Genomic DNA, 14,725 nt, shown 5'->3' on the forward strand with positions numbered 1-14,725 from the left:
GTCCTTTATTGAAATTGGGTTGGAATATGAAAGTTAGATGCAGTGCTCCAATTATACAGGGGGTTGGTAACGCACACTTGAAGTACCATGTGCAAAATTGGTTTGATATTATGTAAGTATTTCCAATCGGTGGTGTGACGTACATTTGTTAGATGAGTGTGTTGTTCCAGAGGATTAACTGAATAAAGTGGGTCTGCTAAAAATAAGGGGTGATCAGTGAAAATGAGGGTAAGGGTGAGGAAAGGGGAGAGGACGGGAAGGTGGACACAGTGAACGAAACATAGGGAAATCAGAAGTAGTTGTATTCTATAAACACCATGCAGTTAATCTGTGCACAATTACATGTTAAAAATTAAAACCATTGTTTGATTTTTCATAAAATTTAATTTCTACAAAAATGTACAAATAGCTTAATTTACAGCAAAGTATACAACAGCATCTTAAGTATATTTCTGAAGAAGCAACGAAGTAAGTATTATGAATACTGGCCAGGCTTTCCTATTTGTGGTGTGGTACTAACAGGTCTTATTCATGCTTTATAGCCTGAAGCAGCATTATTCCCTTTGTTTTCAACCAACTCTAAACAAAGATGAGGTTGGTTACATCATAAACATTCCAAATTTAGACTTGCGTAGTAGCATCAAACAAAATAAGGATGATTTTAATCAATTGCTATTGCTAATAATGTCACTTAAAATATCTACAGCTTTCTTGACCCATCAGTATTCACTTTTATTACATATTTAATCTAAAATTCTTGCATTTATTTCAAAGCTGTAAATTAAAATAAAAACGTTGGTAAATAGTAACATTTACAACCTCCAAATAGGGATCCCACTTAAATATAAAACTGTCAACAATACATTCTGATATTTTCTTATCCAATAATCTTTGCTCTGATGTTTGAATATTCTCACTAAGTAGAGTCTGATATTTAATTGACATTTAGACACAAATTGAACTGGTTTCTATACTATTTTGAATATACGACCAGTTCACCAATGGTCTCTGAGTTATTTCAGTATCTCTACTCCCTAGGATAAAGAATTGTCAAAACTCCAAAAGCATGTTATATTTCTTGATAAGTTGTAACATTAAATCAGTTATGTAAGCAAGATAGCAAACAATATATTGACTTCATTTAAGGACTGATTCAAACATTTTAACAGTAATTAGATATTGTTTTAGCTCTCAAAAATACCTTTAATTTATTTGAACAATTATTTTAAGGCATCTGACCACATAGTCATTCCCAAGTGAATCTGTAATGACATTATTGGGTAATCTAGTTTTCAGTGCAGTTCCTTAGAAGACTGAGGATTTAAGTCAACTGATTCATTTCAAGTGTTTTATAGTATTAGCAATAGCACACATCATGCTATTTATAGTTTATAATGTGCTTTCTCCCAAAGTAAATGAAAATTAAGTATGGGCACATGGCATGCCATGTTGAGATATGAGCAATGTCTCTATGTTTTCAACCATTCAGTCAAAAAGCTTCGAAAATTTGTTTTAGTTACTCAGGATCATTGACAGCCATGAGTTCTTTGTGGATTTTGTACTAAAAGTAGGAACTCCAATGAAATTGATCCGTTAAGTCTCTTCCACCTTCAAGCACTCAGAGTCATGTTGCGGAGCACCCACTGTTGTGATCGGATTCCACTGCAGTCCCTCATGGTAGGAACCATTTTATCTTCCTCAGATGGCTCATCCAGACACTGATTACTATTTACATGTCGTAGTGTAAGTCTCTGGTGGATGGAAATGGAAGGAAGAAGAAAGCAGTGAGCTGAGAAAATGTAAAATCTACATTAAACATAAACTAAATTCATTACAATGCATTTAGCAAAGTTCCAGGGTACTTCAAAGGAGGGTTAGCATTTGATATTGAACCACAAATTGATTGTCTGACACTTGGCCAAATGCTTGATCAAACAAAAAAGTTTTAATAAGTGTCTGAGCAACTGTGATGGTTCAGGAGGAAATTCCATAGCTTATAACCTAGAAAGCTAAAGGCATGGTTGTCAGTGGTGGAGCTATTCAAAAGAGGAATGTGCACTTGTTGAAGGAGTACAGATCTGAGTGAAGGGCTGGAAGAAGTTAGTCAAAAATCCTGGAGGAAGTTGAAAAGTTAGATCTTTAAACTGGCTGTTCTTAGGCCAGGAGCCAATATAGATCAGCAAATATTAGGTTGATAGGTGAACAGGAGATAGAATTTTGAATCTCAGCTTTATAACACTTGAAATGGTAATATAAAGGTTATATTTGGAACCTTTTGAAATCTGACAGAGAAGTTCCTGTGCTATGGCAGATATACCACAATAATACTTAAGTGCATTTTTAACCTGATTTTGTTCTCTTAGTTTTACTTCCATCCTGTGACCTCAGTTTTTTTGACCTCCATTCCAGACTTTTCAGTATCTGATTATCACAGCAAGTACAGGAGTCCACATGAACACAAGAAGCAGGAAAAGGCCATACAGCCCTCACACCTGCTCTGCCCTTCGGTAAGAACATGGTTGATCTGATCTAGTCCTCAACTCAATTTTGCTACCTGGTCCCCACAACCTTGACCCTAGAAAATCTATCTCAAGTTTGAATAAGTATAATGTCAGAGTTGTTCATTGTCCATATATGAATAAACTTAAGGAAAATACACTTATCTGAAATGTGTATCAGAAGTACAAAATAAAATTTATGTATACACCAACAATTTCAAAATACTAACATTTACTGGTTAATGTTCTAACATAGCACTAACAGCAATTTCCAACATTTCTAACATATCTCAGAAATTGTTAAGATTGCTAGACCGCCAAAACAATTTAAGCAATTTTTTGATGCACAATAGAACTGTTTTGATTTGTGTCAGTGCGCTGCTGTTCTGAATGGATAAAAGGGCAATTTTTTTTTCTCTCTATCTACACATCCCAGAGGATCTTAATAAGCAGCTCAATTAATGGCCCACAAATCCTGTTTATCTCTTCATTTATTTTACCAAATGTGAAATGATTGGATCCTCCTAGAATACAAAGATCTGTGCCAGAAGCATAAATTTGTGGAAATCATCCAGGTTATGTATCACTGGGGCTTAGCTGGTGGCACCCTCGCCTCTAAACCTGAAGGTTGTGGTTTCAAATCCTTGTTCAGTTCAGAGACTTGAACACAAAAATTTACACAGACAGTGCAGCACTGAGTGAGTGCTGCATGGTTGGAAGTGCCATTTTCAAGAATGAATTATTAAACTGAGGCCCTGTCTGCTGCTCAGGTGGTGGTGAAAGATTCCATACCTCCCTTTCTTTCAGCCACCTGACTTTATGCCAGGGCTGGTTCATGGATAGAGAACCGCCCCATTTGAATATAATCTCCAACCTTGTGGAAAAAGACGAGTGCAGATAAATCAAAAAGAAAAATAAATGCAGATGCTGGAAATTCAAAACTTAAACTAAAACACTGAGAAGAGTCTGTAGGTCAGTTAACATCTGTGTAAAAAGAAACAATTAACGTTTCAGATTGGAACTGGAAAAAATAGAAATCCACATTTTAAGCTGCAGACAGCATCAAAGGGAATGTCCATGATAGAGTGAAGAAAAAATTCAGAATGAATGATGCAAGTGGTAGTGGTGTTGGCTGAATGAGGATGAGGAAGATTTGTTAGTTATAACTGATCTGTCTGGATGAGATGAACATAGAATGAGATGATTAAATTTAAAAAAAATTTTTTAATTTTATTTTACAGCGTGGTAACAGGCCCTTCCGGCCCATCGAGTCCGCGCTGCCCATTTTAAACCCAAATTATCCTACCTGTACGTCTTTTAGAATGTGGGAGGAAACCGGAGCACCCGGTGGAAGCCCACGCAGACACGGGGAGAACGTACAAACTCCTTACAGACAGCGACGGGAATCGAACCCCGATCGCTGGCGCTGTAATAGCATTGCGCTAACCACTATGCTACTGTGAGAGACAAGTGAAACAATGCTGGAACTGTGCGATACAAAATATTGCACTTGCTGAAATTTGAACAAGGGGAATCCTGGCAACACTAAATAGGCCAGGAAGCAACTGTGAAGAGGGAAAGAACTTGGCCAGTTCTGATGAAAGCTTAGTAATCTGAAAATGTTAAATTCAGTGTATTTGGATAAATATTTTTAAACATCCTTCTGAGACATCTAAAAACAGTTCAAGGGCTTTTGAAAGATGTACTTGTAAAATGTCACCACTGTCATTCTGAGGGCAGGGCCTCAGTCGAGCACCACCTGAGGCCCCATCTCCACATTGCCAGGCAACTGCGAAGAGTCGGGTCATTTCACCCTCCCCATCTGAGAATAATCTATGGGCAGGCATCACAGGCAATGAAGCTTGGCTTCAGGTCAGGTCCACTGACCAAAATCTAACCCATTGAAATATTTCTGTAAAAAGCACAAAATATACCAAATATACATAAACACCAAACACAGATCTGTACTACAAATGCATGCCCATTCTGGGAAAGACAACTAATCAATTATTTCTGTCAATGGCTAGACAAAAATCTGAACTGTTTTTTTAAGTTCTTTCTCAGATGCAGTGGTATTATTATCAAACTGCATCCCAGAAGTTCAGAAAAGTGAGCTGCACAGATAATACTTAATAGTCTGGTCACTAAGATCTACCAACTTTTACATATGCAGAAGGCAGTGATTCCTCTTTCCCATATCTCATTTTCTTTCCTTAAATGCCTTTATATTTGAAGTGGTAGATGCAGGGTCACAGCCTGCAGGGTTAACTTGCACATTAAAAGACCAGTGTATTTATACCCTAGTAAAAGTAAATCTGGTCTGGCAACAAGAGTACAAGGTAAGACATACCAGAAGGCCATGTGCGGAAAGTAGTAATTAGAAGTATAAGGCCATTGCCATTGGTAATTGAAGCCTCAACTGAACAAATAGATATAGGACCACCAGACCAGAGGTCTGTAAATACAAGACAATCATGCAGGGAAGGTGATATCAAAAACTATTCATCATGTGCCTTCTTGCCTTTGATTTATCAAGAAGTGATAGCTGACTGTGGGTACATTAGTGGCGTTAAGATGTTTCCGTTTGACTTAAAAACAGACTATGTGAGTGATTATCTTGCTCAACAACACTTTCTGGTAGATAATTTTTAGTTGCAGAACTTGTTCAGATTTTGGATTAACATGAACTCTTTGTTCATCATTATACCAATAAAGGAAAGACCTAATGTGCTTCCTTAACAATATTTAATGCCTGCTATCTAGCTATGGGAGAAGACAGCAGGTAGATGCTGCTACCTGTACATTAACACATTGTAATCTGTTAATATTGAATATTTGACCACCATTTTTATAGTTAATGTTTTAGGATCCTTTTTGAATCCTTCCATTGCACTTGTACATTGGAGGAGCTTCTGCTTGTGGTGCAATGGAAGTTTTGATCTCTGCCTTTGGCTAATATTTGAGTCCAAGAACAGAGCTGTGCACTAGCTATCTCTTCTCTAAGATCCCCTAGTTCCTGCCAGTGGAAATGCCTAAACTGCAGTGACACTTAGGAATTAAAAATAAACTGCTGAAGGAACTCCACGGATCAGGGTGCATCTGTGGAGGCAGAGGTATGGTCGACATTTTGGGTTGAGACCCTACATCAGTGTCCTGATGCAGCGTCTCCACTGAAAACGTCGACCATCCCTCTACCTCCACAGATGCTGCCTGACCACAGAGTTCCTCTAGCAGTTTATTTTTTTCTGCAGTCTCTGTGTCTCCATTTTACCATATCTTGGAGTTAATGGATTCAATGGTCACCTTCCCTGTTGAAGTTAAACAGATGGTATCAAATAGTCTTTGAGGTTTGCCAGGTGCATGGTTTCCCCAAAATGCATTACTTTGCACTTATGGGCAACATTGTAATTGCAACCTATCCCGTCAAAGCCCACAACTCCTTGAATAAGGTTCACAGGTGAAAAGCACACACGAATGGCACTGGGCAAGTTGATCTGCATTTCATTTCAAGTCACTTTAGCCTGTCTTTAAATGGTCCTGTGAATTTCTAAGCCAACATCCTTGGTCTAAGCTCTTTAAAATGTCAATTAGGTAACACTAAGTGTTTTGACAGCTAGCTTTGTATTGATTTGTATTAATATGCATTAGGCTTTTGAGTATTCAAAGTTAATTTTAACTGGTAATGAAATATGCTTAGGAATTGGATATAATTCAAGGTACAATTCCACACCTATGTATCCTTAAATCTGTTATTTGCTTAAAAATGATCAGGACAATCATTATATACAACACAGAATCCCCAGCATCTTTAAATGTGCCCTCTGTTAAGTCACCAATTTTGCCACTTTTTGTCAGCTCTGTTACCTTGGATGTGTAGCAGATTTTGACAGCAGCATCACTGATCCAATGCTTTACTCATCTTGGCATGTTCTAGTTACTTAGAGCAAATTGGCATAGCAGATGGAACTTAATGCAGAGGAGTGTAATATGCATTTCAAAAGAAAGAATGAGAAGTAACATAAACTTGTGATACAGTTTTAAAAGGGGGCGCAGGAAATGCACGAATTTGGTATGTACACAAGTCTTTGAAGGAGGCAGGATAGTGAAAAGACCACTAGAAACAAATATGAAATATTTGGCTTTATAAGAAGAATAAAGAAAATATGCTACAACTTTTAAGTTACTAGGTAGGCCCTAACTGGAACATTGTGTCCAATTCTGAGCACAACAATTTGGGAAGAATGTCAAAGTCTTAGTGTCAGTGCAGAAGGTATTCACAAGAATGGTACCAAGGATAAATGGCTTTTGTTATGTGATAACCATTAAATCTGGTGTGTTCTCTTTAGATTAGAGAAAATAAAGTGGTAGTTGAACAGGTCTGACAGACTTTAATTGAATCTACAAGAAGAAACTGTTTCCACTAGCGAGATGGTCAGTAAACTGAGAACACAGATTTAAGCTAACTGGAAGGAGAGTGGAATTGAAATCTATTTACGGTTTTGAAGAAAGTTATGATGATCTGAAATGCACTACTTAAAATGAGAGTGGAAATATATTCAACAGCAATTTTAACATTAGATAAGAATTTGAGAAAGAAAGCACTTGCATAGATTTCAGGACAGCCCAAGCCCTGGAACTTGCAGCCCAAATGGCACTGTCTCTCCATATTTTGTTATGGTTTTAATTTGGTGCAGGAATTATTTCCTTGAAGATGAACTGCTTAATACAGAGAGAAAATCAAAAGGTAATTTGGGAGTTAGATTTTGATTCATTTTCCTTTAAATAAATAACTTCCTGAAGGTTTGTGATCAGGGTGAGTATGATGCTTCAAGGATCCTGGAAGGAATATAAATCATCAATATATCAGCTGCAAATGCTATGTTATTCAAAAGCTTAACCATGAAAATGTAAAAACAAATAATTTGATATAAACAAAATGGTGAGACAATAGGAAATCAAGCAAGTGAAGTTTTGAACTGCAGACTTGAGTAGCAGAATTGGATTTGACAAAACGCCCGGAGAGAAAAAGAGCCAGTAAGTGGATCCTGTACAATAGGAATCTTAAGGCACAATAATGGAAATAGTGAATGCAAGAAAATAGGTCCCCCAGTCTGTTTAAGCAGAGGACTAATGTAAAGTGGGAGGAAACAAAAGAGCAACTAATTGCAAAATAACAATTTTCACTTATATACCATATGAGATACTGGGAGTGGTGACAAAGTTTTGTAAAGGTAGATTTTGAGGAGGAGAGACATGACTGTTTTACAAAGCATTTTAAACACAGAAGCACCAAGCTACCTTATATATATCCTTCCATTCTTTCTCCCCACAACTGCTTATCTAGTTTCCTATTCAATACATCAATGTGATCTGCTTACTCCATATGATCAAGTGTTTCATATTCCACACTCAAAGTAAAAATCTTTTTCCTGAAATACAAACTGAATTTCATAAAGTACAGAAACAAGCCCTTTTGCCCACCATGTCCATTGCTAACCATCAATACTAATTCCACTTACCAGTACTTGATCCATAGCCTACTATCCCTTGGCAATTCAAGTGCTCATCCAGATACTCAAATGTTGTGAGAACCTGATTCCACCATCTCTTCAGGAATTGTGTTTCAGATCCAGACCTCAAATCAAATTCCTCCCACCCCCTCCCCTGCTTCAAGGAAAACAAACCCAGCCTATCCAGTCTCTCTGAGGTGAAACGCTCCATGCCAGGCAACATCCTGGCGAATCTCCTCTGCACCCTCTCCAGTGTAATCACATCCTTCCTATAGTATGGTGACCAGAACTGCACACAGCATTTCAGCTGTGATTTAACCAATGTTTTATAAAGTTGTATTATAACCTCCCTGCACTTATATTTCATGACTCAGCTAATGAAGACTATTATCCTATACTCCTTCTTCACCACTTCATCTAGTCACGCTAGCACCTTCAGGGATCCTTGGACTTGTATAGAGAGGTCACTGTTCCTCAATACTTCCTAAAGCTCTACCATTCACTGTGTATGTCCTATCCTTATTTGTCCTCCCAAAATGCATCATCTTGCACTCATCAGGATTAAATTCCATCTGCCATTTGTTCTGCCCATTTTAACAACTGGTCAATATCTTTCTGTAACCTAAGACTATCCTCCTTACAATCTATACCACCACTAATTCTTGTGTCATCTGCAAACTTATTAATCTTACCTCCTACATTCATATCTAAATCATTAATGTGCATGACAAATAGAAAGGTCTCAGCACCGATCCCTGTGGATACAGCCTTCCAGTCAAAAAAAAGCAAGCCTCCACCATCACTTGCCTCCTAGCACTAAGCCAATTTTGGATCCAGTTTGCCAAATGGCCCTGGATCTCATGGGCTCTTACACTTTGAACCAATCTCCCAAGTGGTACTTCGTCAAAAGCCTTACAGAAGTCCATGTTGACTACATCAACTGCATTGCCCCCGTTGACACATGCTGTTACCTCTTTGTACAATTCAATCAAATTGATAAAACAGGATTTCCTCCTTTAAAAAAAAGCTATGCTGACCATCTTTGGTTAATCCCTGCCTTCCCAAGTGTAAATTAATCCTGTCCGTCAGGATTCTTTCCAATATCTTCCCTACTATCACATTAGGCTCACAGACCTGTGGTTACTAGGGTTATACCTGCAGATCTTGCTGACTAACATTTGGTACACATTTACTGTCCACGAGTTATCCACTGCCAGTGAAGACTTACGAGTCTGTCAGGGTGCCAGCAATCTCCTCCCTTGCCTCCCATATCAACCTGAGATACATCAAGCCCTGGGGACTTACTTAATCCACCTTTAAGCCCAGTAAGACAACTCACATCTCTGCATTTTTAAAGCTAACAAGCTCTAGAATTTCACTGTGCCTCTTGAATTCTCCAGCTACACTTTTTCCTTCTCCTTAGTGAATAGAGATGAGAAATATTCATTTAAGACCTCACTTAATTCCACTGGCTCCCAACACAGATTGCCAAATTGATCTGTAATGGGCCCTACTCTTTCTGCAGTTACCCTCTTGCCCTTAACATTCTTAATCCTGCCCACCTGTGATATTTCATGACCCCTCTTGATCCCCTTATACTTTCTATACTTCTGAAGATCTTCCAACACACTTAACTCACTATTTATTAGATGTTACACGGTAGCATGACAAATTCTCACTGAACAGATTGAGTTTAAAGGGAGCTGGAGAACCAGGAACCCCGTGGGTTACAGGAAGTGGGGGAACCGTGGTCCCTGTGGGTTAAAGGGAGCCTGAGGAAAGCCAGTTGCTGAACCCTCTGGATCTTGGAACAATTGTATAGCTGATTATCAGAGTTTTAGTGTATTAGGGAAGAGACAGGGTGGTTGGAGAGAATTTATGTCTGCTATTTGACAAATCTAGTCAAGATAGCATAAAATTAGAGCCTAGCCTATTTAGAGTGAAATAAGGAAACACTGCAATAGAAAGAGCATGGTGGGAATTTGGAACATTCTCCCATAAATTGTAACTAGTGCCGTTTTAAAACTGATTAATTTCTGTTATGTACATGGGGAGGAAGGTAGGTGTAAGGGTTTAGTCATGGGCTAGCCACCATCTCACTGAACAGTGGCAAAGGAGGGCTAAATAGCCTTCTGTTGTTTCAATGTTCTTCCGTTTTATCTATACAAAAAATTACATAGAAACATAGAAAACCTACTGCACAATTCAGGCCCTTCGGCCCACAAAGCTGTGCCGAACATGTCCCTACCTTAGAAATTACTAGGCTTACCTATAGCCCTCTATTTTTCTCAGCTCCATGTACCTACCCAAAAGTTTCTTAAAAGACCCTATCGTATCTGCCTCCACCACCGTTGCCGGCAACCCATTCCACGCACTCACCACTCTCTGAGTAAAAAAACTCACCCCTGACATCTCCTCTATACCTACTCTCCAGCGCCTTAAACCTGTGTCCTCTTGTGGCAACCATTTCAGCCCTGGGGAGAAGCCTCTGACTATCTACCCGATCAAAGCCTCTCGTCGTCTTATATACCTCTATCAGGTCCCCCCTCATCCTCCGTCACTCCAAGGAGAAAAGGCCACATTCCCTCAACCTGCTTTCATAAGGCATGCTCTGCAATCCAGGCAGCATCCTTGTAAATCTCCTCTGCACCCTTTCTATGGCTTCCACATCCTTCCTGTAGTGAGGCGACCAGAACTGAGCACAGTACTCCAAGTGGGGTCTGACCAGGGTCCTATATAGCTGCAACAATACCTCGTGGCTCCTAAATTCAATTCCACGATTGATGAAGGACAATACACCATATGCCTTCTTAAGCACAGAGTCAACCTGTGCAGCTGCTTTGAGTGTCCTATGGACTCGAACCCCAAGATCCCTCTGATCCTCCACACTGCCAAGAGTCCTACCATTAATACTATACTCTGCCATCATATTTGACCTACCAAAATGAACCACTTCACACTTATCTGGGTTGAACTGCATCTGCCACTTCTCAGCCCAACTTTGCATCCTATCTATGTCCCACTATAACCTCTGACAGCCCTCTATACTATCCACTACACATTCAACCTTGGTGTCATCTGCAAACTTACTAACCCATCCCTCCATCCAGGTCGTTTATAAAAATCACAGAGTAAGGGTCCCAGGACAGATCCCTGAGGTACACCACTGGTCATTGACCTCCATGCAGAATACGACCCTTCAACAACCACTCTTTGCCTCCTGTGGGCCAGCCAGGTCTGGATCCACATTGCAATGTCCCCTTGGATCCCATGCCTCCTTACTTTCTCAATAAGCCTTGCATGGGGTACCTTATCAAATGCCTTGCTGAAATCCATATACATTACATCTACTGCTCTCCCTTCATCGATGTGTTTAGTCACATCCTCAAAAAATTCAATCAGGCTCGTAAGGCAGGACCTGCCCTTGACAAAGCCATGCTGACTATTCCTAATCATATTACACCTCTCCAAATGTTCATAAATCCTGCCTCTCAGGATCTTCTCCATCAGTTTACCAACCACTGAGGTAAGACTCATTGGTCTATAATATCCAGGGCTATCTCTACTCCCTATCTTGAATAAGGGAACAACATCCGCAACCCTCCAATCTTTTGGAACCTCTCCCGTCTCCACCGATGATGCAAAGATCATCGTCAGAGGCTCCGCGGTCTCCTCCCTTGCCTCTCACAGCAGCCTGGGGTACATCTCATCCGGTCCCGGTGACTTATCCAACTTGATGCTTTCCAAAAGTTCAAGCACCTCCTCTTTCCTAATATCTACATGCTCAAGCTTTTCAGCTTGCTGCAAGTCCTCAGTACAATCACCCAGATCTTTTTCCATAGTGAATACTGCTATTTCTTCCACATCCATACACACTTTCCCACTGTTGCACTTGATAGGCCCTATTCTTTCGCATCTTATCCTCTTGCTCTTCACATACTTACAAGGGATACTTTTATTTTGCTGATCCTTCAGCATCTTAGGGGCAAACGTCCAAGCACAATATAAAACAAAAGCTTATCAATTGTGTGCTGTCCAAATCAGTCCATAGCAAGTGTACAAATTGGAAGTGAAATTTTAAAAAGAACACCCTTTATTCTCTGTAACTAATGATTTGCATAGCTGCAGGAATGCTGCCTTAAACATGTGTAAATTCTAAATTTTTTTTTACTAATTATGAAGAAAAACAGATGTGGTGTCATTTGATAAAATTATGATTGTTCAGTCCCATTTAGTACTGTAAAAACTTGCCAGACTGATAAACATTGGGAATTGGAGGATTATGGAAAGCAAACAATTATTGGAAAATTAACTCTGAATGCAGCAAGAGTCACTGAGTGATTTAGTTTCTGCCAAACAACAATTCCTAATGTAGATACTTTCTGCACGTACATCAAAATATCACTTCAAAAAACAAAACACATTACAATTCTATTTAGTACTAGAGCCATAACTTGCTAATCAGCTACAACACAATTTTACAAATATACATTAAATTACTGACCTCTACAGTTTATGATATGTTAAGGAAAATAATCAGTTGGGCTGTAATAAATATTCCTGAATACTTCTTGGCGACTGTAGTTCCTTAGAATCCACATGTGCGAAGCGCTGTCAGTACAGCTCTCTACAGCTGGAACATGTATCCCATTGTCCAGTTTCCTAGTTGCTAAGCATAAGTGGCTAGCTACATGAACAAACAGGTGCTTCTGTGTGACAAGAAAGAAGTGAGAAGCTAGAGCATGCAGAAATATTTGATTATTATGATGTATCTCTAAACTAATTTTAATGAAAAACTGAACAAGCACAACAATAGGTTTAGAAGCGTAGAGAACCAATCTAGTAGCAAATTATAATTTATCTTGTTTACCTAGTGGTATGTAAATTTTAAAAAGTGGGCCCAATATTGCTAAGACAATAAATTGTCCATAGCCGTTCCCTCTAGAAATGGTCTTGCTGAATTTTGTTGGGTCAACACCAGGTGTCTATAGGAACCACGTTGGGTGATTCCTCGTGTTTGCCCATGCTTTGGTGAGAAAGAGAGGGGCTGGATTGTGCAGAATTGACCCATTCCCTTCACTGCCCCATCTGAGTATCTTCTTGTCCCTCAGGTAAAAGATGATCCCATCATCTTGGGCAAAAAACTTCCTCACATGTTTATAGACCATTTGCCCACTGAGGCACAATTCTCCCTCTGGAGGTCATTACACTCTTAATCATATCGAACAATATTTGCTATACAAATCCCAGGTCCAGTTGAGGAGTGGGAGTGAGACCAGTAGCCAAGTCCTTAATACTGCAAACAAAAACACAGGTTTTGCTTAGCAGTCAGTAAGCAAAACAGTGGAAATGGCACAAGAAAACCTAGGATAAATAACAGAATTACATAATCAACAGAGGGACGGTCTGCATTTATATATAGTATTAATCTTAAGAATGCAAAAGCCCTTCATAACCAATAAATATATATATATATGTGTGTATATATATATATATATATATATATATATATATATATATATATATATATTTCATGAAGTAGATAAAGATTCTCTCAACACAGTTCAAAATTCTTCATCAAATATTCATCCAGTATTTAATAGGAAAACTTGTGCTACCTGTATGATTTCATTTCCAAATAATCTCTGATTTCATGGCATCCCATTACTAATTTAGTAATTCTGACATTCCAAACAGCTCATTTACTGCCATCCCATCTGCACTATACAGGGTACCAGATATTTTTCACATAAAGCAAGTCAACTATAAGCAAAGCTTACTAAATGCATAATGATTAAAAACTAATCATTAAGTTCCAGAAACATATCCATTGTCACATTTGAATAGAAGTGTAATGCATTAAAATATAATCAAAATAAACAAAGCCCATGTAATATTTTGGTTTTATTTTGTTATTAACTAGATGCCCAATCTGTTTACAAGGATCTGTTCTGTGTCACCACCAGGTCTGGTTTAAAAATAGTTCAAAACAGGTAATGTTCACAGCAATCCACAGAATACATAGAGGCAAATCTCTCTTGGGTGCTAATGAAAACGAACATGAATAAATCAGTGGTCTGCAATATGATTCATTGGAAAAGAAAATTTGGTTGGATGTAATGTATGATGACAATTTTATATTGTCCATTTTACAACACCACCCAAGAAAAAAGTATTATTCCTATGGTTTCTATGGGGTAATGAATTTGGTCTGTGTTACTGCTACCTCACGATTTTTTTTATATAGCTGTAAACTTTCATGAGCTTTTACATAATGAAAAATAATCCAATAATCTCACTGAGAATAATTTAAATGGTTTCTGTAGTAAAATCTTCAAAACAAAACCTCTTCATCTCAATGCTTAACTTAAAATGATGTAAAATCAGAAAGTGCTAGAAACACTCAGCAGGTGAAGCAGCGTCTGTTGAAAGAGAAAGCATTAAAGTTACAGGTCAAAGACCCTTCAATAGAAGTGAGAAAACAATTTAGTTTCAAATTGCAGAGAGGGTGTGGTAGGAATGAATAGGACAAAGGGAATCCATGATAAGGTGAGATCATGGTTTTTGAAGCTGTCTGGTTGATAGATTCATGAGGTAAATTAGAGAAGGAGAGAAAACAAAGGGACGTGAAATGCAGGTCAGGCTGTTGCAGAGAAGTAGAACTAAAATGAGAAAGTGGGAAACACCCCAGAGAGAGAAACTTGATTAATATTACGG

The 14,725-nt window shown here is 38.6% G+C and overlaps 1 protein-coding gene across 1 annotated transcript in view; it reads right to left on the reverse strand.

Annotated features, from left to right (window-relative positions):
• Positions 1 to 361: 361 nt before the first annotated feature.
• Positions 362 to 14,725, reverse strand: part of galnt13 (UDP-N-acetyl-alpha-D-galactosamine:polypeptide N-acetylgalactosaminyltransferase 13) — a 271,947-nt gene continuing 257,583 nt past the window's right edge. Inside the window, exon 12 of the mRNA XM_052011859.1 lies at positions 362 to 1,751. Within this exon, the coding sequence (XP_051867819.1) occupies positions 1,611 to 1,751 (141 nt within the window). The 3' untranslated portion in view covers positions 362 to 1,610. The remainder of the gene's footprint in view (positions 1,752 to 14,725) is intronic.

The sequence above is a fragment of the Pristis pectinata genome, chromosome 1 (assembly GCF_009764475.1).
Source record: "Pristis pectinata isolate sPriPec2 chromosome 1, sPriPec2.1.pri, whole genome shotgun sequence".
In the NCBI taxonomy this organism is placed as follows: domain Eukaryota; kingdom Metazoa; phylum Chordata; class Chondrichthyes; order Rhinopristiformes; family Pristidae; genus Pristis; species Pristis pectinata.